At 39.2% G+C, this 27,382-nt stretch overlaps 1 protein-coding gene across 6 annotated transcripts; it reads left to right on the plus strand.

Moving 5' to 3' along the window:
• Positions 1-27,382, plus strand: ZNF215 (zinc finger protein 215). Of its 6 annotated transcripts, none has more exons than XM_034666493.1 (6): positions 1-137; positions 7,581-8,156; positions 14,341-14,426; positions 15,820-15,952; positions 16,273-16,368; positions 25,818-27,382. In XM_034666493.1, the coding sequence occupies exons 2-6, from the start codon at positions 7,757-7,759 to the stop codon at positions 26,756-26,758; spliced, it is 1,656 nt and encodes a 551-aa protein (XP_034522384.1). In that variant the 5' UTR covers positions 1-137; positions 7,581-7,756; the 3' UTR covers positions 26,759-27,382. The 6 variants fall into 6 exon arrangements, with proteins under 6 accessions (XP_034522384.1, XP_034522386.1, XP_034522390.1 ...); XM_034666494.1 differs by lacking the exon at positions 1-137 and adding an exon at positions 11,922-12,031 and having other exon boundaries at positions 8,049-8,156; XM_034666495.1 differs by lacking the exon at positions 7,581-8,156 and having other exon boundaries at positions 6-137.

A 27,382-nucleotide genomic window follows, 5' to 3' on the forward strand; every position in this document is an offset into this window, starting at 1 on the left:
GTCATGGCTTCTTAGCTGTGGCGTGATTACCCACGCCGGCTCCCTCCGCCCGCGAGGCCGGCGGCCCCCGCGGCTCCGGGCGGACCTGGCGCCTGGGTGTGACTGAACGGAGCCCCTGCTGGGAGCGGTGCCCGCAGGTATCACCGGGTCAGCGGGCGGTGAGGACGCGGGTGTGTGGGACTGGGGATCCCGCTTGAGTGCGGCGGCTGGTGGGCAGTTAGGCGGCTTCCGGCGCGGCGCTCCGCGGTCTCTGCGGGACCACCGGGCTGGGGCGCGGGGAGCGGGGCAGGCGTGGGCTGCAGAAGCCAGTGGGTGCGCGGGAGGGCGCCGGCCTGTCTTGCATTCTGTAACGGGGCAGCGTCCAGGCGCTCGTCCTGATGAAGTGGCTTCATTCGTGGGTGTGGGAATCTGGTGTCGATTCCCCGTGGAAATACCGGGTGTGGCTGGATCGATCAGCTGGCAAAGAAAATGGATAAAACTTCATTCCAACTTGCCTTCTTTCCTAATCGTTCCTAGCCACTCCTCCAAACACAAAACTTAAGGCATCCTTCTTATTTTCAGACGTGTCATTTGCAGACCGCTTTCTGCGCCCCTTTCAGTGCGCGGATCTCCACAGGCTGCTTTTACCTCAAGCGACTGCCCCACCTATCAGCCGATTGGTTTAAACAACCCTCTGCCCACAGATATACCAGCGCACAATAGTCACCTGTTCAGTTTCCTCAGTGCTGTAAAATCCTTTGAACCTGTGACACCTGGGTGTTTAACGCTCCAGATGCCTGTCCCCTGCGCCTTATTGAGCCCTCCCTTCCCGTGGTGCTGGCTCATACTCCTAGCTCCTCCTCCTCACTGCCACCATCGTCCTGAGAGAGGCGTCTCTTCAGTACTTTNTTGAACCTGTGACACCTGGGTGTTTAACGCTCCAGATGCCTGTCCCCTGCGCCTTATTGAGCCCTCCCTTCCTGTGGTGCTGGCTCACACTCCTAGCTCCTCCTTCTCGGTGCCACCAAGGTCCTGAGAGGCGTCTGTTCAGTACTTGAGAGTTTGAACTTTAACTGCCCTTGACTTGGTTAATTCCAGTGTTGGTCGCTTACAGACCGCTTGAGCTTCTGGCAGTCACAGCCATACCTTGGACCGTCTATCATCCAAACTGTTCCTTTTTCGAGATCTTAAATGCGCTCATGTCCTCCTGAACATCTCTGTTCTTCTAGTTCTGTGATTATTGATTCCCAGTAAGGTATTAAATTATATTTTTAAGCTATAAATTCCCAGTATATTTTTTTGCTTTTTCTCACTTTGAGTTGAATGTTTAATTCATCTTCTTGTTTAATTATAAATGTGAGGCTTTGACATTGCCTAACAGTGGAACTTAAGCTGTGCTCTATAGATTTTGATGTGCAGTGTTTTTATTGGTTTTCCATTTGAGTTGTATTTTTTAAAATATTTTATTTATTTATTTGACAGGGAGAGAGAGACAACCAGCGAGAGAGGGAACACAAGCAGGGGGAGTGGGGAGGAAGAAGCAGTCTCCCCGCTGAGCAGGGAGCCTGTTGGGGGGCTAGATCCCAGGACCCTGGGATCACGCCCTGAGCCGAAGCCAGGTGCTTAAAGACTGAGCCACCCAGGAGCCCTACATTTGAGTTGTATTTTGATTCAAAGTTTGAATTTCAAATCAGTTGAAAATGTTTTTTGTTTGTGTTAAATTCTAGGTTTCATTCTGATAGTGTGTTCTGTACCACTCGTAGATGCTTTTTTATTTGAGGAGGTTTTTTTGTAACCTGATATATAGTAGGTTTTGTAACATTTTCCTAAGTGCTTGAATAGAAACTACATTCTGTCTGGTTTTACATAAACTAAACACATTTTCATATCTACTATATTCTTACTTAGTTTTAGTTTATGTGGTAAGTTTTTAGAAAGTTGCCCTAGTCTCTCCCGTTTCTGGGTGTCATTGTTGATTTCATCTTTTGTTTTCTGAGGATTTGCAATAAATATGTTCCAGTTATGTTATTTGGTACATTTAACAAGTCATACTTCATTATAATTTGTACCTTTAGTCATTTAAAGTTTCCTTTTTGTCTACTTTAATACATTTTTGCTTTTAAATCATTACATCCCTGCATATTATTATGTTTTTATCATCCCTTTATTTTCAACTTTCCCTTTCCCTTGTTTTGGATGTCTTTTGAGTGTTTATATAGTGAAATTTTTTATCCAGTATATTTACTGTTAAGTGGATATCCGTGGTATTATTTCTCCCTTCAATCTTTAAAAAAAATTTTGTGCTTCCTTGGTGTTTGTTTCATTTTAACATTTGCCTGTGAGCTTTTTTCCCTTCTTTCTCCCTTTATGATAATTTAAAAAGTATCTGGGCATGTAGTTCATTCTTTGGTGGGACTCCATGATACTTCTGAAGCGCTTTGAAACTTTTTTCTTTTTTTAATGAACCGTGCTTTCCTTAAGCTTAGAGGCGGTTTGTGTTGGATCTCAAAATCTTCCTTCAGTTGATCCACTTTGCCCTGTGCCTGGCGGGCATATAATGGTGGTACTAATGAGCGTATAAATGGTGTTAATACATTTCTACAAGATGGCGAGTGGAGAGAAACACAAGTTTTGAAGGCACCGTAGAAAGGGCCACAAGTTAGAATGTTCTGTGAGGTAACCACAGTGGAGGTGGACGCTGCCTCCGTGTCTCACAGCTAGCGCCAACGGAGTGTGGGAGTGAGAATCCAACAGAACAGAGGAATCAAGTAAAGGATGACATGTGAAATCTCTCAGTCATCTCCCCAACTTCCTATTTCCCTTCCCACCTGTGTAGAGAAGCAGTTTAGCTGAAGTGCCTTCCTCCCACAAAAAGGTTTTTCCTAAATTGAATGAACCGTCTGAGGAGAACTAAGGCTTTTAATGTGGGTGTTGCCTTTTCAAAGTTAAATCTTTTCACTCTGTTATGTGGGGAGGGGGGAGCACAGCCTGACAGCCGGCTCCCCCACTCACCCTAAATTAAAGCCTGCCAGTCAGTGTGTCTCACCCATATACACAAGGCTTTCAGGAAGATCTCCCATTCAGAGTAGATGCCCATTAGGAAACCCACCTGCTGATACAGCTGAAGTAGAAATTGGTATGGCTCTCTGGAATAGCTACCCTAACTCTTGATTCTTAAGTATGAACAGAAAACTAAGGAACACCAGATGTCTCAAACACAAGATCAACAGAAACCCTGACCACAGAATAAAGGGGAATTTAGGAAACAGAAAACCTAAATTAGAATTGCCAGAGAAATTTGAAATATTTGAAATAAACCAGACAAGCACAATGCAATGGAAAAAGAACCATCAATGAACAAGAAAAAACTCTTAAATTTAAAATATGACTGGTAGAAGTGGGGTTTTTTTTAAATGAAATCTACAAGGTCAAGTGACAGAAATCTCCCATAACACAAAAAAAATTTCCAAAAAAATCACCTCTTGGTAGTAAACATGAGCATAGAAAGGCAGGTAGGATGGAAGATTTGATTTTCATCGTAAAAGTTCTCTTGCGCTTTTGATAATTTTTCCTTTTGCCACATGCATGGATCCTTTGATTTGCAAAAAGTTTTCCATAATTTTAATTTATTTTTCACCATAAGATTTTGTTCTCCGTTATCTTGGCATTTTGGGAGAGACTTTTAAATTTGTCTGTCATATCACTGGTTCAGTGAAGTGTCCCTTTTGTTCTTTACTCCTTCCAGTCAAGATTGTGAGTCTCTTAATCCATTTTAATATTTACCTTAATCTCATCCTGTTTTACTAAATGGCTCCCTAATTCTGTTTCATAAATTTACCACTCATCCTTTTGAATCAAATACATCAGGCAAGTGTCTTTTAATTTTTTAAATAAAATTTTTTTACAATTTCAGATTTACAGAAAAATTGAGAATATAGTACAAAGAGTTCCCATATACCCCATACCCATTTCCCCTATTAGTAACAAATTAGTATGTTAATTAGATCTATTAATTAGATCCATTAACTAAAGTCCATACTTTAATCATACTTTAATTTTTGCCTAACGTCCTTTTTCTTATCCAGCATCCCACCAAGGAAGCCACATTACATTTAGTTGTCCTGTCTCCTTAGGCTCCTCTTGGCTGTGACAGTTTCTGAGACTTGTTTTTAATGACCTTTACAATTTTGAGTACCGGTCTGGTATACCACAGGAAGCCCATCTTTTAGAATTTGTTAGAATTTTTCTCATGATTAGACGGGGGTTATGGGTTTGGGGAAGGCAAATCAGAGATAAAGTGCTATTTCTACCACATCATCTCAAAGGAACATACTGTCAACATGACCTGTCATTATTGATGTTGACTTTGATCCTGTGGCTGAGGTATGTTTTATGGGTTTCTCCACTATAAATTTATTCTTTTTCCCTCTTCCCATGTTTGCTCTTTGGGAGGGATTCAGTATGCAGAGCCCAAACTCAAGGGATGGAGAGTCATGCTCCACCTCCTGGAGGGCTGAGTATCTACACAAATTATTTGCAATTCTGCGTGACAGATTGGTCTGTTCTTTTCCGTTTATTTATTATTTGAGTCAGTCATGTATATTAGTATAGCTTATGGGTATTAATTTTATAGTTTGGATTATTTATTGCTCATATTGTTTCAGCTTTGGCCATTGGGAGCTCTTTCACTTGGCTCCTGTGCCTTGAACATGCCTCAGTAAATATGTTTTTGTTTTTGAGTTCTTATCTAGTTTCTAGTACTTCAAGACGCTCCAAGCTCATCTTGTATATTTCTTTATTTTATTTTATATTTTATTTTATTTTATTTTATTTTATTTTATTTTATTTTATTTTATTTTATTTGAGAGAGAGCACAAGTGGGGGAGAGGGGCAAAGGGAAAGGCGGAGGGAGAAGCTGACTCCCCGCCGAGCAGGGAGCCTGGTGTGGGGCTCTATTCCAGGACCTGGAGATCATGACCTGAGCCGAAGGCGGACGCTTAACCTACTGAGCCACCCAGGTGCCCCCATCTTGTATATTTTTTGCTCCAGTTCTAGAATAAGTCATTTCTCCGTGGAACCCTGGTTCCTTGTATTGAAGAATGGTATTAAAAACTGAGATCTGGGAGACCTTTGACCCCCTTTACCCATTTCTCCCACCTACCACTCTTCTCTGGCAATCACCAATTTGTTCTCTGAGCTTTAATTTTTGTTTGTTTGTTTGTTTGTAAGATTACACATATAAGAGAGATCATACAGTATTTTTCTTTCTCTGACTTTATTTCGCTTATCATAATTCCCTCGAAGTACATCCATGTTGTTGCAAATGGTAAGATTTTATTCTTTTTATGGCTGAATAATATTCCTGTGTGTGTGTGTGTGTGTGTGTGTGTGTGTAGATAAATTTCTTTATCCATTCATCTGTTGATGGACATTTAGGTTGTTTTCATACCTTGGCTATTGTAAGCAATGCTGCAATGAACATGAGAGTGCATATATCTTTCCCAGTTAGTGTTTTCATCTTCTTTGGATAAATACTCAGAAGTGGAGTTGCTGGATATAGGATAGTTCTATTTTAATTTTTTAAGGAACCTCCATACTGTTTTTCATACCTCCCCCACTCACCTCCACTCTGGCAACCACCAGTTCTCTATATTTAAGAGTCTTTTGGTTTGTTTGTTCATTTGTTTCGGTTTTTAGATTCCACGTGTAAGTGAAATCACATGGTATTTATTTTTGTGTCTTATTTCACTTAGCATAATGCCCTCTAGATCCATCCATGTTGTTGCAAATAGCAAGATCTCATCCTTTTTTATGGCTGAGTAATATGCCATTGTATGTGTACACTACCTCTTCTTTATCCATTCATCTTGGGTTGCTTTCATATCTTAGCTATTGTAAATAATTCAGTAAACGTAGGGGTACATATATCTTTTCAAATTAGTGTCTTCATTTTCTTTGGCTAAATACCCAGTGGTGAAATTACTGGATCATACGTATTGTATTTCTATTTTTAATTTTTTGACAAACCTTCATACCGTTTCCACAGTGGTTTGCACCAGTTGACATTCCCACCAACAGTACACAAGGTTCCCTTTTCTCCACATTCTTACCAACGCTTGTTATTTCTTGTCTTTTTGATACTAGCCGTTTTCTGATAGGTGTGAAATGGTAGCTCATTGTGGTTTTGATCTGCGTTTCCTGATGATTACTGATGTTGAGCATCTTTTCACGTCCCTGTTGGCCATTCGTATATCTTCTTTGGGAAAATGTCTATTCAGGTCCTCTGCCCATTTTTTAACTGAATTGTGTGTGTGTGTGCGCGCACGTGCACGTACGCACCCATGCATCAAGTTATATAAATTCTTTATATATTTTGGATATTAACCGCTTATCAGATACGTCATTTTCAAATATATTCTCCCATTAAGTAGGTTGCCTTTTTTTGTTGATGGTTTCCTTTACTGTGCAAAAGTTTTTATTTTGATGTAGTCCCAATAGTTTATTTTTGCTTTTGTTTTTTTTTATCTGAGGAGACATATCCATAAATATGTTGCTAAGGTTGATGTCCAAGAGATTACTGCCTGTATTTCTGTTAGGAGTTTTATGGCTTCAGATCTCATATTTAGATTTTTAAATCCATTTTGAGTTTATTTTTGTATATGGTGTAAGAAAGTGGTCCAGTTTCATTCTTTTGGATGTAGCTGTCCAGTTTTCCAGCACCATTTGTTGGAAAGACTGTCCTTTCCCCATTATGTATTCTTGCCTTCCTTGTCATAGATTAATTAACCATATAAGCATGGGATTTTTCCTGGGCTCTCTACCCATTGATCTATGTGTCTATTTTTGTGTCATTGCAATGTACTTTTTGATTTATCCCTGACAATGAAATGACTCATATTTCTTCTCTTATTTTTTAAGTAATTGTTTCTTAACTTAATTTCTAGTGCTTCTTCCGATTTTACTCATTTTATATAATCTTATTGATATTTTAGTGAGAATTTATTTTTTAGGTATCGCTAGTATAAAGTCTTAATAACTTGAATATCCTTCTGAAGATGTGTTATGCTTGGTTTTAAAGCAAAAATGTGTTGGAGCACCTTGGTGGCTCAGTCTGTTAAGCATTTGCCTTTGGCTCAGGTCATGATCCCAGGGTCCTGGGATCGAGCCCCATGTTGGGCTCCCTGCTTAGTAGGGAGTCTGCTTCTTCTTCTCCCTCTGCCTGCTGTTCCCCCTGCTTGTGCTCTCTCTCTTTCTCTCTGTTAAATAAATAAATAAAATTTTAAAAAAATAAAGCAAAAATGGGTTGTCACTTGGTGCAGGAGAAATCTAATTGCAATTAAATTATGAGGTTTGTTTTAAAAGGACTATTTCATTTATCACTTTTTGTGTGATGTCTGTGTTTTCTTTTTGGTGGGTGATGAAGGGAAAGAGACAGTATATTTTCTTGTTATAAAAAGGAAACAAGAATGGAAGATAATCCATAATATTTATTTTATTAGACAATCTTAAGAATATTATGTGTATTATTTTATCTTTTAACACTATGCTAAAACATGTGTGTTAAATATAGGTCATATTGGTGTCTTTTTTCATTCTCTCAGGTACCTGAATGTTGCCTTTCTGTCTGAAGCTCCTGGAACTTTTGTCTTATTGAGATAGAACTTGGCTGAAATCACATTGCACATATATTGTACACAAGTGCTTAGCCCAAGCCCAGAATTTCTAGAATCCTCTAGTTAGACAAATTCAAACTACAGTGGGAGTTCTGTCTAGGAAGATGCAGCCTCTGAACAAGTTGATGGCTATCTCAAAACCTCAAAGGCTGATTCTACATGAACGAAGTGAGGCCCTGAGAGCAGATGCGTCCTGGCCACAGGAATCCATCCCCATCATGGAAACATACGACTCTGAGGCCTCTCGTCAAAAGTTCAGACATTTCCAGTATCTGGCAGTGTCTGGGCCTCATGAAGCCCTGTGCCAACTCTGGGACCTCTGTCTTCAGTGGCTGAGACCAGAGGTTCATACAAAGCAGCAGATCCTAGAGCTGTTGGTGTTAGAACAATTTCTGACAATTCTCCCTGAAGACATCAGGACTTGGGTGAATTTACAACATCCAAAGAACAGCAAAGAAGTGGTGACCCTCATAGAGGATGTGATTGAAATGCTTAAAGTTGAAGGTAGGAATGTAGAAAATTGGCAGTAGAATAACAGTTGACCCTTATGTGAAATCTTAAAAAAAAAAAAAAAAAAGGGGGCGCCTGGGTGGCACAGCGGTTAAGCGTCTGCCTTCGGCTCAGNAAAAAAAAAAAAAACTTTAAAAAAAAAAAAAAAAAAAAAAGGAAAAAGGAGCTCATAGATACAGAGAACAGATTGGTGGTTGCCAGAGGTGGGAGTGGAGGATGGGCAAAATGGGTGGAGGGTCACAAGGTATAGAAACTTCCAGGTATAAAATAAATAAGTCATGGGGATATAATGTACAGGGTAGTGACTATAGTTGATAATACTGTATTGCATATTTGAAAGTTGTTAAGACATTAGATCTTAAGAGCTCTCATTACAAGAAAAAAAATTTTTGTAACTATATAGTGACAGATGTTAACTAAATTATTGTGGTGATCATCTTGCAATATACATAAATATTGAATCATTACACTGTACGCCTGAAGCTAATACAGTTGACCCTTGAACAACATGGGTTTAAACTGTGTGGGTCCAATTATACATGGGTGTTTTTCAATAAATACAGCACAGTACTATAAATGTATTTTTTCGTACGATTTTCTGAACATTTTCTTTTCTCTAGCTCATTTTATTGTAAGAATACCATATGTAATATATATGTAAAATATGCTTAGACTGCTTATTGGTATGGCTTCTGGTCGGTGGTAGGCTATTAGTAGTTAAGTTTTGGGGGAGTCTGAAGTTATATGCAGATTTCCAACTGCTCAGGAGGTTGGTGCCCCTGACCCGTTTTTGTTCAGGGGTCAACTGTATGATTTTATATGTCAGTTATACCTCAATTAAAAAGAAAAAAAAAACCTTAAAAAAAAAAGTAATTGACTCTTGCCATATGAAAAGAAATTTTCTTTTTCTGAAGCTAGAGGGTGTCAAGGGCCAGATCTTGAAGGACTTTACTGTGTCAGGAAACATGGATTTTATTCTGTAGGAAATAGAAATAGAGAATGAGATCTCACAGCATGGGTAGGAGAGTAAAACGATTTGATTTGCCTTTTAAAATATCATTTTGATATCGATACAGAGTAGTGGTTGGCAAACTGTGGCCCAAAGGCCAAATATTTTGGGAGATAGTGTTTTTTTTTTTAAGATTTTTTTTTATTTATTCAACAGAGATAGAGACAGCCAGCGAGAGAGGGAGCACAAGCAGGGGGAGTGGGAGAGGAAGAAGCAGGCTCATAGCGGAGGAGCCTGATTTGGGGCTCGATCCCATAACGCTGGGATCACGCCCTGAGCCGAAGGCAGACGCTTAACCGCTGTGCCACCCAGGCGCCCTAAGGGAGATAGTGTTTTTGGAACACACCCATGCCCACTGATTGACATTTAGTCTAAAGTTGCTTTCATGCTGTGACCAGAGTTGATTAGTTATAGANTTGATTAGTTATAGCAGAGACTGTATTGCCTGCAAAACCCAGAATATTTACTATCTGGATCTTCACGGAAAAAGTTTATCAACATCTTGTTTAAAGGATAGACCTGAGGACTCTAAAAACAGGAAAATCAGTTAAGATAGATGAGGTGTTAAAGAATGAAGGAGTATTGGGAAAACAGGAGTTTGAACCTGAAGGAATTATGGGCTGCATATAAGGTGTGAGTGGGATAAGATTTGATGTAAATGTGCAGGTTCTGCCGTAAATGAATGTGGCATAAGTAGCAGATATTTTGGGAGGGGATTTATACAGTAATTATGTGGCAGGTCGAGTTTGAGATCTCTATGGGTTTGGAAAGTTACAGGTATGAAGAGAAGTAGGAGAGATACATATACTGAGGGAGCATCAAATTTAAGGGCTATCATAGATCTAACTACCCATTCCAGGACGAACAGAGGATGGAGGAACATGTTAAATCATCTCATGGGAATGCCATTAGTAAAATCTATACTCTGGGAAACTACAAGACTATCCAATTTCTAAAACAAAATAATTTTATTTTTTTAAAAAGATTTTATTTATTTAGAGCATGCATGCACAAGCAGGGGGTGAGGGGGAGAGAGAATGAGAAAGAGAGGGAGGGAGAATCTCCAGCAGACTCCTCTGAGCACGGAGCCCAACGCGGGGCTCCATCTCATGACCCTGAGGTCACGACAGAGCCCAAATCAAGGGTTGGACGTTTAACCGGCTGAGCCACCCAGGTGCCCCTCTAAAACGAAATAATTTTAAGGGAGAAGTGGAGATATGGAAGAGGAATTTAGAAATTAAATGTAAAAGATGTATAACCAGTCATGTGAATGTATGAACCTTATGTCATGAGGCAATTGATTGAATATTTGACAAGGAATTATTGACTGGGAAGAGTGATGATACTGTTATTGTTGCTGTATTTAGTCCTTATTTGAAAAAGAAATTAAGGATTAAACAGAAAAAGAAAAGCCAGGTAATAAGCAGGCTAGAAAAGCGTAATCTAGGACATCAGAGAACCAGGAAACGTTAGTATCTTGAGCTAAGAAAAGAGAAATATTCAAGAAGGGAGTGTTCAGCAATGCTGTGACAAGAAGATTCTCCTATTAAGATGAATATTGAAAGTAATTTACTGAAATTATTGATTATGAAGAAATTGTTACGTTTTAGAGCAGATTCCGAGAAGGAGTTGAGGTGGTGCTTATTTGTAGTTAGTTATATTGGTTTTCTATTACTGTCATCATAAATAACCACAAAGTTAGTGGCTTAAAACAATGTGAATGTATTATCCTACAGGTCTGTAGATCAGTAGTCCAACATGGGTCTCCCTGGACGAAAATCAAGGCATCAGTAGGACTACATTCCTTTCTGGGCCTTGTGATTCCCTTTACCCATCTTCAGAGTTGGCAGTGGCAAGCCATGTCCTTTCCACACTGCCTTCTCTTACCCTCCACTCAGCCACAGTACATGCACTTGCTCAATTGAGCATGTTTGCTTTCTCTCTCTCTCTCACACTGACCACAGCTGGGAAACCTGTTTTTTAGGATTCATGTGATTAGATTGTGATTACCCAAATAATACAGGGTGATTCCTCATCTCTCAAGGTCCTTAACTTTAATCATACCTGCCGAGTCTCTTTTACCAGTGTGTCCAGGGATTAGGGGTGTGGGTATTTCTGGGGTCTGTTACTCTCCCTATCACATGTTCCCCACCACCACTACCAAATAGATGGATGGCTGATGTGTGAATGTGATCATGATGATAGATTATTCTTAAAGTCTGGGAGGGAGGGAAAGGAGAGGTTGCCAGGTAATAGAGGACTGAGAAAGGTTTTTAGTTTTTTTTAACCTGTCTTGGCTCTCGGAAGAACCCACCCAAAGGGCTTGCCCTTATTTTATCTGACTCAGAACTCTCCCCGGGCAGAGATGGCCACCTGGGGGGCATTTGTCAAAGCATTTAATGGGAAATGTATTAGCCTCTGCCACCTAAGACCATGAACACAAACAGATTGGGAGGAAAGACTGGGGTATGAGTTGCTTTGTGGAATAAGGAGTTTGAAAAGTTCTTACGTATTCTAGAGATCTAGAAGGCTGGGCACATGTTCTGAAAGACCTGATAAGGCCTTAACTCTCACCTCTGGCTGACCGTCAGGTTTCACATAAACAAAACTAAAGATGAAGGTAATGTTGAAAAATTACCTAAGTGTTGTAGGCAAGCCTTAACACCTGCAGCCCATCTGCAAAGACTAGGAAATGGTTTTTGTTTGTGGGGTTTTTGTGGTTTGTTTGTTTTTTTTTTTTTTGATTCCAGGTATCTAAGGAAATCTCTGAGGAGTCACGAGCTGACCACTAAGCTAAGGGAACAGATATAAGTGGGCACACACAACAAAGAATATAGACTTTCCAAATCAGTTCAAAAAAGTAAGTGAGCAATAATTACAACAATCAGGCCCACAAATATATGAAGCAAAAATTGACAGAAATGAGGGAGAAATAGATTATGAATAATAGTCTTCAGCACCCCACTTTCTTTAGTGGATAGAACAACTAGAAAAAAGACAAAAAAGGAAATGGAAGAACTCTATTAACAACTCTATAAACTAAACTAGACCTAACAAATATATAAGCACTCTACCCAACAACAGAATGTATATTTTTCTCAAGTGCACATGGCACATTTTCCAGGATAGACCAAATGTTGGGCCAAAACAAGTCACAATTATTTTAAACGTTTAAGTCATCCAAAGGATCTTTTTTGACCACAACAGAATGAAATTAGAAATCAGTAATAGAAGGAAATCTGGAAGGGTACCTGGGTGGCTCAGTTGGTTAACGGTCTGCCTTCAGCTCAAGTCATGATCCCAGGGTCCTGGGATCAAGCCCCTCATTGGGCTCCCTGCTCAGTGGGGAGCCTGCTTCTCCCTCTCCTGCTGCTCCCCCGCTTGTGTTCTCTCACGCTGTCAACTAAAATCTTTTTTTAAAAAAAGAAGGAAATCTGGAAAATGTGCAAATATGTAGAAATTAAAATAAGAAAGATTAAACAGATAAATGAAATAGAGAATAGAAGAACAATAGGATCAGTGAAACTGGAAGTGAGTCATTTGAAAAAAAAGAAAATTGACAAAGTCTTAACTACACCGACCAAAAAAAAAAGATGACTTCCTAACTTACTCTGTGATGAGTTTTAACTTGATGCCAAAGCCAGACAAAGACCTCATGAGAAAAGAAAACTAGCAAGCCAAATCCAGCATGGTGTTAAGAGGATTATACACCATGACCAAATGGGATTTATTCCAGGAATACAGGATGGTTCAACATATGAAAATCAACATTCTACACCATACTAATAGGGGAAAATCACAAAGTCCTCTTTTTTTTAAATAAGATTTTATTTATTTGAGAGAAAGAGAGCATGTGCACAAGTGGAGGGGGGAGGCACGGGGAGAGAGGGAAGGAAATTCCTTGCTGAGCAGGGAGCCTGATGCGGGACTCAGTCCCAGGTCCCTGAGATCATGACCTGAGCTGAAGGTAGACACTTAACTAGCTGAGCCACCCAGGCGCCCACAAGGTCCTCTTGATACAGAAAAAGCATTTGACAAAATCCAGTGCCTTTTCATGATAAAAGCACTCAACATATTAGGAATAGAAGGGAATTTCTTCTACGTGATAAAGGGCATCTATGGAAAATGTACAGGAAGCATCATACTTAATGGTTAAAGGCTAAAAGCTTTACCCTTAGGTTAAGGAACAAAACAAGGACGCCCATTCTGGCCACTTCCGTTCAGCATTATACTGGAGGTGTTAGCCAGTGCAGCTAAACAAGAAAAATAAATAAAATGTATCCCAATTGGAAAGGAAAAAGTAAAGCTATCTTTACTGTCTTGTGATCTGTTCTTATGCAGTTGACCCTTGAACAACATGGGTTTAAACTGCATGGGTCATTTTTATGTGAGTTTTTTTTTTTTTAATTTCATAGCAAAAGCCATAAGGCACTTATTTACAACTTGGGGCCCACCCCAGTCTCCGCAGGTCAGATGGAAGACGACTGGTTTGGAGTTCACACCTGCTGCCCTTTGAGTACCCAGAGAGGCCTGCAGAGCCCTTCAGCAGCCCTTGGGATCCCTGGGACTGTGTTACCTGTCAAATTTTTTCACTAAAAAATAATTTTAAAAAAGCCTGTGTTCCTGTATTGGATGACTTAATGTCGTTAAGATGATAATTTAAAGTGGTCTGCAGATTGAAATGCAATTCATGGCAAAATTCCAGCTGCCTTTTTTTGCAGAAATGGACAGGCTGATCCTAAAATGAATATGAAATTACAAAGGATTCAAAGTAACCAAAACAGCCTTGATGAACAGACTTAAGGATGCATACTTTCAATTTCAAAACTTACTACAAAGCTACAGATTTTGTAAGGACAGAATTAAAGTAATTTTTTGAATCTGCTACAATCGCGGATGAAGCCTCAAAATACTGTTTTGGCCTTCTCCCTGATCCAGTGCTTCTCAACTTCTGGTAGAATATCAGAATCATTTTTAGAGTTTTTAAAAACTATAACATCTGAGCCCCACCTTTGGAGATTCTGGTTGCTGGTAGGGCCTGACACTGTTATTTTTCCAAAGCTCTAAAGATGATTCCTGTGAATAGCATGTTAAAGCTACTACTGTAGTCATTAAATGTTTCTCCAGCGCAAATCTTGTCTCCCTAATGTTTTCCTTCATCTTCCTCAGAGATAGCCTGCAAGGATTCTGTCCTGCTCCAGAAGGGCAGCATCAAAGGGAAAATGGAAGCTGACTCGCTAACTGGCCATTCCCAGGTGAATTAGGATTCTACTCTTTACTGAAATCTGCTTTTTCTTTTTCAGCTTTTGAACTTTTGCTAAATATAGGTCCGTCTAAGGATGTAGGACTGTTACTTCTCCCGTAGGACATTGGATCTATTTTGTTTTAGTTGATGATACACTCTTTGGGAAATATTCAGTCTTTGTATTTTTCTGTGCATCTGTTCCTTCGGAATTCAGGACAATAATCAAAGCCATAGAAATAGAGCCCACCAGAGAATGTTTAGAATTAAAAGTGAAGGGAGCCAAGAGCAGAATCCCGAGTAATGTCATTAAATAGGCAGGAGCAGAAGAAATCTCAAAGGATACTGAAATGAAAGCATCAAAGTGGTAGAGGAAAACCAAGGAGATACGATGTCACTGAAAGCCAAGGATGAGAGTATTTCAAGGATAAATCCTTTAAAAAATTCAGGAAAATTCAGCCTGAGTAGTGCCTATTCCCTTACCATCCCGGAGATCCTGCTACGCATGGGAATAGAAGCCAGGTTGCAGAGGGTTGAGGGAAGAAGGTGAGGACGTAGGCAAAGCTAACGTAGATGATTTACTCACCAAGTCATCTCATGTCTCAGAGTCCTCTGGCTCTGAGGGAGAGGGAGGGAAGAGATTGGTGCATTTCATCGTGTTTGAAGGTGCCCATCATGACAAGGTTGAGAATGCTAGACAGGGAAGTGCAACAAGTGATGGTGTGAAGGTCCTCATAAGAAATATTTACGCAGTGTCTGATACGCCACTGCTAAGGGCTGGGAATGTGATAGTAAACGAAGGGAAATCCTTTGTGGAAATGGCGGTAGAGGCAGACAGGCACGCACTGGCAGATAAGGTGTTTGCAGATAGTAATAATTATTACAGAGAAAAGAAAGAAACATATGGGAGACTGATGAGGAGGGTGGCTACTTCGTTTTGAGTAATCAGGAAAGGACTGCCTGCCCCGGATGGGAGGAGTTGGCAGGCTGCATTTCTCAGTTAGAGAAAACGCCCTACCTCTTCTGCTGCCAGAGGCTCCGTCTTCATTACAAGTTCCCCTCAGATCTCTCCGAAACTCTTCCTGTTCTGCACTCCTTTTGCGTCAGCTATTTTTACTCTATAGTAATTTTTTGTTCCACAATTATTCCAACTGTCTTTTTTTTTTCCTCAACCAAAATAAAAGTTAATTTAGGGTTAAGACTGCACTTGATTTTCCTTTTGCAGCCCTCACAGAGTGCCAAGTCCATAGGCCTCTAGTATAACTTAATTTTCATCACTTAGAACCCCAAACGTTTGTCAGTTTCTTACGTATTCTGACGACCTACCCTATTCTTTACAAATTCATTTCTCCTCTAGTAATATTTTTAGAAGTGACCTTTGATTAAAAAGAAATTTAATGTTTTAGGAACCAGTAACATTCAAAGATGTGATTGTGGAATTCAGCGAGGAAGAGTGGGGACTACTGGACCCTGCTGTAAAGACCCTGTACAGGGATGTGATGCTGGAGAACTATAGGAACCTGAACTCGTTGCATCAAGGTGGCTTCCGCGTATTTACCTCTTCTGCCCATTGGTAGTCTCTTCATCTGCTAAAAACTAGAGGACGGCTGCAGTGGTTAAGGGCACTTGGGTTTGGGTTCAGGTTTCCTAATATCCTTTGGGCACAATAGCAGATTTTCCTGCTGTGTATCTGAGTGGAAGTCCTTTCTAATGGAGAGATAGACGTCCACAGATCCGTGGTGACCGCTGGCCTTATCTTTCAGCAGCTCTGAGACTACTGCGGAGGGAGGGAATCTCTTCCCTATGAAAATGGCTGAAGTGTCTGTTTGTTGTTGTTGTTTCATTTTCCCCATGAACAGAACAACTACTTTCCAAGCCGGTTGAGATCTCCAAGCTGGAGAGTAAGGAGAGAAGATGGACAGTAGAGCAAAAAACCCCAAGCACATCTGTTTTGGGTAAGAGCCAGGCAGATACGAGGCAGCTGTAAGAAGCTTGTTTGTTAAACGCACAGTGTACTGTTAACAGCCTTCGAGTAAGAGTCGGGGGGAGGGGGGGAACAAAACCTCAGAGGCTTTGGAGGAAAAAGGACACCATTGCCTTTCGTTGGCAGATTCTTTTTCTTCATCGGATAGGCGAAAGAATGTTGCAGGTGAGGGACACAGAGGCTTGTAAAGCCGTGTGGCCCAGAGCAGCCTACCTGCCAGTCTCCTCATCTGCAACACGGAGTTGATAACAGTCCTTACCTCCACGTTCCTGTGGGGCTCAAGTGAGTCGGTGTGGGTAGCACGCTTAGAACAGTGCCTGGCACACGGTAGTGCTACGTAAACGAACATTAGCCAGCCCAACATGGAATCATGTGCTTTCTTCTAAAGAAAACAAAGTTCTGCTTTATACTAGAGTGACTTTAGTAATCTTCCATTTTTCCTTCGTTTACTATAGAACTTCTTGTGCCCTTACTTTCTACTTCCATGTAATCTCTTTATTCTTATTAACATTTTGTTTGTGGGAGATTATCAATTATGTGCTTAATATAAATTTTAGTACATATAGAAAGGTATGAAGAAGAATAGAAATCACCCCGTTACCTCACTCCCGAGAGCTATGCAGTATTAACATTTTGATTTGTTTTCTTAGGCTTTTTTCTTTGTGATGATGTGTCTCTGTGACTTGTGAAGATTTGTTTTTTTCCAAAATTGGGATCGTCAGGGATATGTCACTTTATATTCTGCTCTTCTCAACTAATACGATACTGTGGACAATTACCTGTGTCACTAAATAGTCCGTGCAAATGTGGTTTCTCACTCACGTGTAAATTCCCATCGTACACATGTGTCATAATATATTTAACCATTCCCCCCGGCTGTTGGACATTCAGGTTGTTGCCAAGTTTTCATGCATATCTGGTAAGTTCCATAGGATATACCTTGTTAGAAGAGAGACTTCAGCGTCAAAGGGCATGACTATATTTAAAAGTCCTGTTACATTGTGCCGTATTGTCTACAGAAAGATTACACCGATCGATACTGTCACTAATAGCATATTATCTCTCTATTATTATCACTCTAGCACCCTGTTGTTTGCCTGAAATCTTTATTGATTTGATAGGCAAAGTATTCAGTTTCTTCCTTTCTTAGGTAAATTCCCCCACCTCCCACCCTTTTCCTTTGGACCCCATTTCTCGCTGCCTTCTTTCACTTATATTTTTACCATTTCTGCTTCATCCTCCCATTAGCTTTTCAACATTTTCAGGTCATTACTGATGTCAACAATTTTTCTCTCAACCTATTACTCTATTTCTCACCTCTTTGTAGCCAGTCTTCTCAAAATAGTTTATACTTTTCTCATTTCCTCACCCCATTCCAGTTTAGCTGTTATTCCAGATCTCCATCTGGAACAGTCTTTGCTAAAGTCGTAGAAGACTTTCTTGTAGCAAAGTCTAGTGGATATTTTTTCATTCCTTGTCTTACATTACCTGTTCCTCGCTCTAAAACACTCATAGGTTCTTATAATGGTTCCGATTTTCCTCCTCTGTTTCTGGCCTTTCTCGGTCTGTATGGTGGAGACTTCTCTTTGTCTAGCTGTAATTTCAGAGTTTCTCAACATGTGGTCTCATTTTGTCTTTTCTTACTCTGTGTTTTCTTCTCTATGTTATCACATCCACAACGGCAACTCCACTTAGCGCACACGTGTAGGTGACTTACAAATTTGTGTCCCCAGCCCAGGCTGCTTCTCCGAATTGAACAATTTATTTATTAATTATTTATTTTTTTAATAAAAATTTTTTATTATGTTAGTCACCATACAGTACATCCCAAGTTTTTGATGTAAAGTTCCACGATTCATTATTTGCGTATAACACCCAGTGCACCATGCAGTACGTGCCCTCCTTAATACCGATCACCGGCCTATCCCAATCCCCCACCCCCTCCCCTCTAAAGCCCTCAGTTCGAATTGAACAATTTATAGACACGTGACATTTCTCTTGGATGTCTTAAAGACAACTCCAGTTCTGTAAAACCAAAGCCATAACTTTTTCTTTTCCAGCCTTCCTCTGTTCCCTGAGTGAATGGCACTGCCATCAATCCTATTACACAAGTACGGTGTATTATCTTTGGCACAACTTCTTCTCCTTCACCTCTCTAATACTTGGTTTCGTCCTTCTAAATATCCTTTGAACGTCTCCACTTCTCTCCATCTGTAGGGCCATTACTCTAGTCCAGGTGCCATTGCCATCTCTCATGTCAGCTATCCCCGCAGCCTCTTAATTCATCGTACTGGAAGATCTTGCCATGCCTCTTTGCTCTTTTTCCCCAGCTCCAGTGTTTGAGCCACATTACTGTCAAAGAGATCAGATTCTGTCATGTACTTGCTTAAGTCACTTACGCTGACTGCAGTTTTGCTTACTTCAGAACACACTAGGCCCCACCTGCTTCTCTAGCCTCACCTCACCCTGCATCCTCCCCTCGCTCTTCGCACCCAAACCACACTGCTCTGCTTTCAGTCAGCATCACGTGTATTTGCATCTCCCGTGTCCTCAGCTCTCTGATAGGTGTTAGAGGACTACAGAGAAAAGAGTTCCACAGGACACACGTTCCATATGTCCCTTGAGTGGGACTTTCCCTCCATCTCAGGGCCTCTGTACATGCAGTTTCCTTACATAAAATGGTCATTCTCCTGTTCTTTGCCTAATTGACTCCTTGCTTCCTTCAGATCTTGGATTGTTTCACATTTTTTCAGGGAAACCTGTCTTGATTCATTTTTTTCTGTTATATACTCCCATAGGACCATAATCTTCTCTTTTTAGATTTATCACAATTACATTTTACTTGTATCTATGTAGGTCTTTGTCTCTCACATTAGGCTTTATGTTCCTTGAGGGCGGAGACCATGTCTCTTTTCATCCTACCTTTTTATCTGAAGCTTTTGCACACTTATAGGAACCAAAGAAAAAAAACTGGGTAGATAAATATTGGATTATGAGAAAGGTAAAAATTATTTAATTTGCTTTGGTCATTTGTAATTCAGTAAATGGTTTAATGTCCTTTATCTATTAAGACTTTAGAGGTTTATAAGTAATATCTCATGGAAATTCCCACTATTGATCACAGTTTACAGTAAATGAAATACTGCTGAAGTTTTTTTTTATTATTTTCTTTATGGTGTCTGCCATACATATTTTAAAATTTATGTTATCACATATCTTCCCGCCAGTGCTTTATATCTGTTATTTTTAGGCATAAGAATTTTTCCATCCGCAAATTAAAAACATTTCCTGATTTTTTTTTTTTTTAAAGATTTTATTTATTTATTCGACAGAGATAGAGACAACCAGTGAGAGAGGGAACACAAGCAGGGGGAGTGGGAGAGGAAGAAGCAGGCTCCTAGCAGAAGAGCCTGATATGGGGCTCGATCCCATAACACCGGGATCACGCCCTGAGCCAAAGGCAGACGCTCAACCTCTGTGCCACCCAGGCGCCCCAAAACATTTTCCTGATTTTTATTCTGATTTCATCTATTTCATCATTTAAATATAATACTTCAATCAATCTGGGATTTACCTCGGTAAATATAGTTTATTTTCCAAAACAGTTAATGGACTACAGTGGATTAAAGGTGGCTACAGAATCTTTGTCACTTTCTCCATCAAGATGTAGCCTTTGTACACCTAAAACTAATGTAACACGGTGTCAACTATACTTCAGTCAGAAAAAAACAGTTGCAGACTTTGTTTCCCCTCCCTTTGAATCTCAGCTGCACTGGACTGTTTAATCAGTAGAATACAGCGGAGGTGACACTGCCGGTTCCAGGTCTAACCTGTACTAGGACGTGAGGCTGCCACTTCTCTCTCTCGGAAGTTAGCAGCCGCTACTTCAGCCAGCTTCACATCGCTATGTTTGTGAGAAGCCCAGCACAGCCACACGGAATGCACGTACATCACACACGTGTGCACACGTCTGTTCTTCAGAGGCCCGTCAGATGATCAGAGGCACATCTCGATTTAAGGGCTAATGATCCGAGTTTATTATAAACAGTTTAAGGTAAATTTGGTTAGAGAATATAAAACCAGATTTAATTAAACCAGCTTAATTAGTCAGAACCTATGAAAAAAGAATCCTGTGGATTTTAATCTATAAATACAGATAAGCCATTGGAATGATTGGAGAAGTTGGGGGAAACTTTCAGATAGACCAAAGAAAGGCAGAGATGGTTTGGCATGGGCTGGCGTCCAGGGGAGTTGTGAGCAGACACCCAGGATTGGGATGATAGGCTAAGGTTTAAAGTGTTCATTTTTGTTTCAGGTTAGAGGCAGGAGCAAAGTCTTGTAGGTAAAGCATAGTTTGTGAGTTTGGGATTAATAGGAATAAGACAGTGACTCAAAATCTGTTTAGTGCAAAAGGAGAACAAATCATGGGTGTAAAGATAAACTGGTGTTGCCACTAAAATCAATAGATAAGAGTATCTGTTGCTGTAATTATTTAATGTTGACCTGAAAGACGTAACTAATGAATGAAAAAAAATGAGAAATTTAATTAGTAGAAAAGAGGAAAAAAGACTTATTTGTAAATGATGACTTTCTACTTAGAAAACCAAGAAACTCATTGTCAAAACTATTATATCTGTTAAGAGTTTTGTAAGGTGGCCAGATATAAAATAAAAATATTGGTAGCTTTCCTATATGTTAGAACTAAGTGATTTGAAAATAACAAAATACATGAAGTGATTTTAAAAATAGGAGTAAAGAAGTTATATGAAAAATGGGTCATAGAAGTATGAGAGCATCAGAGATTTGCTTAGAGAAATACATTTAGGAATTTTGCCATTCAGTAAATACTGCTGGAACAGCTTGTGTTTCAGTTACCTATTGTTTCTAACAAATTGCCCCAAAACTTACTGACTTGAAACAGCAATCATTTTATTAACTCTCACGAGTTAGGAGTTGACTTCAGAGTTCTCAGGATCCATCTGTTGTTGGCTGAGGGTACAGTGTCTGCTGGGATGGGATGGTCATGATGGCTTATCACACTGCTGGAAGTTGATGCTGGCTGCCACTGGGAACTCTGGCCCTGTGGACCAGGGCACCTCCACGTGGCCCCTTTTGAGGGATGGGCTTCTCATAGCATGCCCATCAGGTTCTGGGAATATCCTGAGAGGAGTTGGAAATTGTCAGTCTCCTAAAGGCCAGGCCCAGAAGTGGCATGGTATCACTTCTACTGTATTCTGTTGGCTAAGCTGTCACAGGAGTAGCCCATTTGCAAGGGGAAGAAAAATAAACTCCACTTCTCTATGGGAAGGTGTCAAAGAATGTGCATCTATTTCTTTTTATTTCTCAAGTATAATTAATATATGGTGTTGTGTTAGTTTCATCTGTACAGTATAATGATTCAACAGTTCTGTGCATGACCCAGTGCTCGTCATAAGTGTGCTCTTTATTGCCCTGTCCTCGCCCATTCCCCCACTCACCTCCCCTCTGGCAAGCATCAGTTTATTCATTATATTTAAGACTCTGTTTTTTTGTTTTTCTTTTTTCCTTTGTTTGTTTCTTAAATTCCACTTATGAGTGAAATCTTAAGGTATTTGTCTTTGAATTATTTCACTTACCATGATAGCTCTAGATCTATTCATGTTGTTGCAAATAGTGAAGTTTCATTCTTTTTTATGACTGAGTAGTATTCCATCATATGTATACGTGTGTGTGTGTATATATACATACACATATGTGTGTATACACACCTATATAACACACACACACACACACACACACACATATCACATCTTCTTTATACATTCCTCTATGAACAGATATTTTGGTTGCCTCTGTATCTTGGCTATTGTAAATAATTCTGCAGTAAACATAAGGGTGCCTATATCTTTTTGAATTAGTGTTTTCATTTTCTTTGGCTAAATACCCAGTGGTGGAATTACTAGATCGTATAGGATTTCTATTTTTAATTTTTTGAGGAACCTCCATACTGTTTTCTACAGTGGGTATACCAGCTAGCATTCCCCCAACAGTGCACAAGCGTTCCTTTTTCTCCACATCCTTGCCAACACTGTTATTTTTTGTGTTTCTGATTTTAGCCATTCTGACCAGTGTGAGGTGATGTCTCATTGTGGTTTTATTTGCATTTCTCTGATGATGAGTGATGTTGAACATCTTTTCATGTGTCTGTTGGCCATCTAATGTCTGTTTTGGGAAAATGGCTATTCAGGTCCTCTGTGCATTTTTTAATTGGATTGTTGTTAGCTTTTGTCATGTTGAGTTGTATAAGTTCCTATATATTTTGGATTCTAACCCTTTATTGGATATGTCATTTGAAAATATCTTCTCCCATTCAGTAGGTTATTCTTGATTTTGTTGATGGTTTCCTTCACTGTGCAAAAGATTTTTACTTTGGTGTAGTCTCAATAGTTTACTTTTGCTTTTGTTTTCCTTGCCAAAGGAGACATGTCTAGAAAAACATTGCTATGGCCTATGTCAGAGAAATTACTGCCTATATTTTCTGTTAGGAATTTTATGGTTTCAGGTCTCACATTTAGGTCTTTAATCCATTTTAAGTTTATTTTTGTATATAGTGTAAGAAGGGTCCAGTTTCATTCTTTTGCATGTAGCTGTCCAGTTTTCCCAACACCATTTGTTGAAGAGACTTTTTCCTGTTGTATATTCTTGCCTCCTTTGTCATAGATCAATTAATTGATCATAAAGCTGTGGGTTTATTTCTGGCTTTCTGTTTTGTTCCATTGATCTATGTTTCTATTTTTTTATGCCAGTACCATTCTGTTTTGATTACTTCAGCTTTGCATAATATGTCTTGATACCTCTGGTTTTTTTGTTCTTTTTCAAGATTGGTTTGGTTATTCAGGGTCTTTCTTGTTCCATACAAATTTTAGGCTTCTTTGTTCTAGTTCTGTGAAAAGTGCTAGTGGTATTTTGATAGGGATTGCATTAAATATGTAAATTGCTTTGAGTAGTATGGACATTTTAACAATACTGGTTCTCCCAATCCATGCGCATGGAATATCTTTCCATTTCTTAGTGTCATTTTCAGTCTTTTTCATCACTGTTTTATAGTTTTCAAAGTACAGGTCTTTGACTCTTTTGGTTAAATTTATTCCTGTGTTTTTAATATTTTTTTCTATTTTTGATTTAAATTCCATTTAATAACATATACTGTATTATTAGTTCCAGAGGTAGAATTTAGTGATTCATCAATTGCATACAACACCCAATGCTCATTACTTTAGGTGCCCTCCTTAATGCCCATCACCCAGTTACCCCATCCCTCCACCCACCTCCCCTACGTATTTTATTCTTTTTGGTACAGTTGTAAATGGGACTGTTTGCTCCTGCCTTCCTCTCCCGTTCCCTCTCCTCCCATTGGGATTGTTTTCTTAATTTCTCTTTGTGCTACTTCATTTTAAAGTATAGAAATGCAACATATTTCTATAAATTTTGTATCCTGCAACTGTACTAAATTAATGTATCAGTTCTGGTAGTTTTTGGTGGAGTCTTTAGAATTTTTTATATATAGTATCATGTCATCTGTAAATAGAGCTCTTATTTACCAATATGAATGCCTTTTATTTCTTTTTCTTGTCTGATTGCTGTGGCTAGGACTCCCAGTACTATGTTGAATGAAAGTAGTGAGAGTGGACATCTTTGTCTTGTTCCTGATCTTAAAGGAATAGCTCTCAGTTTTTTCCCCTTTGAGTATGATGTTAGCTGTGGGCTTTTTTAAGAAAGTGCAGCCATTTTGATCTACTCTAGTCTGTCCTCTGGCCACAAATTATTTTTTTATTTTTTCCCCCTTGTTAAATACATTTACTCTCTCCTAAGAGACCTCGTCTCATTATGGCATCAGGCTTGAAGTCCAGGATCTCACCATCTAAATTATAAATTAGGTCCAAGTTTGAAGAGGTTTCTCTCTCACTGAAGACCTGTGAATTAAATTACAGGTTATCTGCCCACACACCCAGTATACACTGGTGAGGCAGAAACAGAGAAACCATAGTCAATACTCTCATTATATTCCTAGGCTCCACTCTAGGAGATTGTTTTAATAGTCTAGTTTTTAGTGTAAGTATTATACAGACAGATAATTTCTGCTAGAAATTAGACTAAATCAGGCTGAATTAATAGGTATTTGACAAAGCTGGATGTATCAGTGGGGCTGCTTTGAGGCAAAAGTCATTTCATAAAATAATAGTACCTCAGGGTAGATTAGAAAGGGGAGAGTGAGAGCATGGTTATTCAAGATCTCTTTCTGGACTCTAGTGTAAATATTAGAAGAACAATGACTCACCGAACAAATGAGGACGTTGAGGGAAGTTCTTTCTACATGAAATATGACATTCTCAGGCTCATTTGTGAGTTGGAAGAGAGTAGTAGGATAGCCAAGTGGCATTGTCTTGGAGACAGGTTTAAAAAAAAATGAGACTACAAAGCTGAAAATGTGTTTTGGCTACCAATAAAGTGTGGAAGTAAAAGCATTAGATAAAGCTGAAGTTATGTGCAGAAGGCTAATGGGAAGTCAGTGAATTTTAGTTATTAAAAAATTGCTAGGATATATAGTATATTGGACGTATTTATACAGAAGCTAAGTGAGAAAGGAATTTTGAGAAGGAAGGTGAGACATTAATAAATGAAACAAATTGAAGACAGGTGAAAACAAGAGAACTGAATCTTAACTGGAACAGGTAAAGTTTTGAGTTCTAGGAAATACATAGAAAAATAACATAGCACTGTTAGAATCAGGAGTGATTTTGAGCCTAGGAAAAAGGGTGGTTTCTCCGCTACTTTTGATCATAGGGTTTTTTTCTGCCTTTGTTAAATATGGGGAATAATTGCAACTTGTATAGAAAATAGAAGCACTGATTGTAAGTTTATTGTAGCTGGTTAAGATGTGGTTCCCGTAAATGTAGACATTTGATCTACTCTAGTCTGTCCTCTGGCCACAAATTATTTTTTAAAGATATGATTAAAGTGCTATTTTAGAAGGGTGTATTTATTATTGATGAATAGCATAGGTTAAAAGAGACAAAGACAAGATGCTAGAGAAAGGAAGGTTAGGTATAACCCACACAGACTAGTTACAAAGCAGTAATAATTTGAACTATGATATGCCACTCTATCCCAGCTCATATGCTGGACATTTTCCCAAGCCCTCTGTATTCTCTCTAATATTTCTGAATAGCTCTCCTCATATTTTACAATCTCCTAACCTCCCTTTTAATACTTTTATCCCTTTTATTTCTTCTATAATTCCTTTTTCTAATCTCACTTCACATTTCCATTCTGTAATTAAAGCCTAAAAAATATGCATATTCCCTTATGTGGTTTAGCATGACTTTCCTAATTAAACAATTTCCCTTCTTCTAGTTCATGGAATTTTTAATTTCTTTTTAGACAGAGAGATAATTTCAGAAAACCAAGATTCAGTTCCAAAGCAGAGAATTTCTGGAAAAGAATCATCTTCTGGAGTGATTATGACAAGACTGACCAAAAGTGGATCCCCTTCTTTAGATGCTTGGATGAGCGATGATTGGTTATATAGGAATCAGGAACACTGGGACATAAATTTACCAGAAGAAGCTTTAGTTCATAAGACAGTCTACACTGAGGTGGGAAACTTTGAAGGTAGTGAGAATAAGAAAATCTTAGATGTTGAGACAGTTAATTCAGTTTTGGGTATGCAACAAGGAATTCCAGTGAGAAAGGGGTCCTCAAAATGTGGTAAGTTTAAAACTAATTTCAAATTTAATTTAGACTCAGGTAAGCAATATTCAGAATATAATGAATGTGGAAATGCCTTGAGCCTGAGTATAGATATTCAACAGCCAAAAAGTCATACCTTGGTGAATTCCTATGAATGCTATCAGTGTGGGAGAGCCTTCAGCCGGAGTTCATCCCTCATTCGACATCAGATCATTCACACAGGAGAGAAACCCTATAAATGTAGTGAATGTGGGAGATTCTTCAACAGACGTACAAACCTTACTAAGCATCAAAAAATTCATACTGAAGCAAAGGTCTGTGAAGGTAATAAATATAGAAAAGCTTTCAGTGAGAGTGAAGACAGTAATAAAAATTCAAGACTTCATTCTAGAGATAATCCCTATGAATGTGTTAACTGTGGGAAATCCTTCAGCCGGAGCTCCTCCCTTATTCGACATCAAATGATTCATACAGGAGAGAAACCGTTCAAATGTAAGGAATGTGAGAAAACCTTCAACAGGAGTTCAAACCTTAAAAAACACCAAAAAATTCATAGTCAAGAGAAGTCTTCTAAAAGGAAGAAACACAGGATTACCTACATCAATGAATTTATAGTAGAGGGAATCCTGTGAATAGATTAAATGCAAGAAAACATTCGTCAGGGATTCTTCTTTAATTGATATAACAGAATTAGTGCTGGAGAGAAATCTGTTATTGGGTAGGAATCTGCTCCCAAGTGAAGCCACAAGGTTTGGAGTTAAATGTATCACACACAGTACAAGTCTTTGCCTGTCATCATTCTGATACCCATTGCCATCATCATTCCTAGTTCATAAATGGGACCTATGGCATCCTTATATTCACATGATTTATTGAAGTAGATATTAGGGAGGAGCCAAGCAATACCCTTGGAATTGATACTTAATAAAACTGAAACTTTCAGTCCTAAGAAGGACATGAGAAACCAGGAGCTCACGAGAATATAGGAAGACTGTACTTCTAAGGACTGAACTCTCTGAATTAATGGCAGAGACCACAAGAATGGCAAATTACTCCATGATAATATCCTTGGCTGTCTTGGTGCTGAGTGGGGACTAGAATTGGAGGAGGATTATCAACTGCAGTGGCAAGTGGAGTCTACATATAGTCGTCAAATCTGCGTTTTTGAAAGTACTCTTTGGGATGCAGGCTGGAGCAACATCCATTGTCTTGGGTCTATCATTTATTCCAAAAATTAAGAGGTCAATAAAGTGTCT

Source organism: Ailuropoda melanoleuca, chromosome 8, assembly GCF_002007445.2.
Source record: "Ailuropoda melanoleuca isolate Jingjing chromosome 8, ASM200744v2, whole genome shotgun sequence".
Lineage (NCBI taxonomy): Eukaryota > Metazoa > Chordata > Mammalia > Carnivora > Ursidae > Ailuropoda > Ailuropoda melanoleuca.

Coding starts and splice junctions, on each gene's coding strand:
- ZNF215 (XM_034666493.1), top strand. CDS start 7,757: ATGCAGCCTCTGAACAAGTTGATGGCTATCTCAAAACCTCAAAGGCTG. Junction 8,157..14,340: donor TGAAATGCTTAAAGTTGAAG/GTAGGAATGTAG, acceptor CATCTTCCTCAG/AGATAGCCTGCAAGGATTCT. Junction 14,427..15,819: donor CGCTAACTGGCCATTCCCAG/GTGAATTAGGAT, acceptor TTAATGTTTTAG/GAACCAGTAACATTCAAAGA.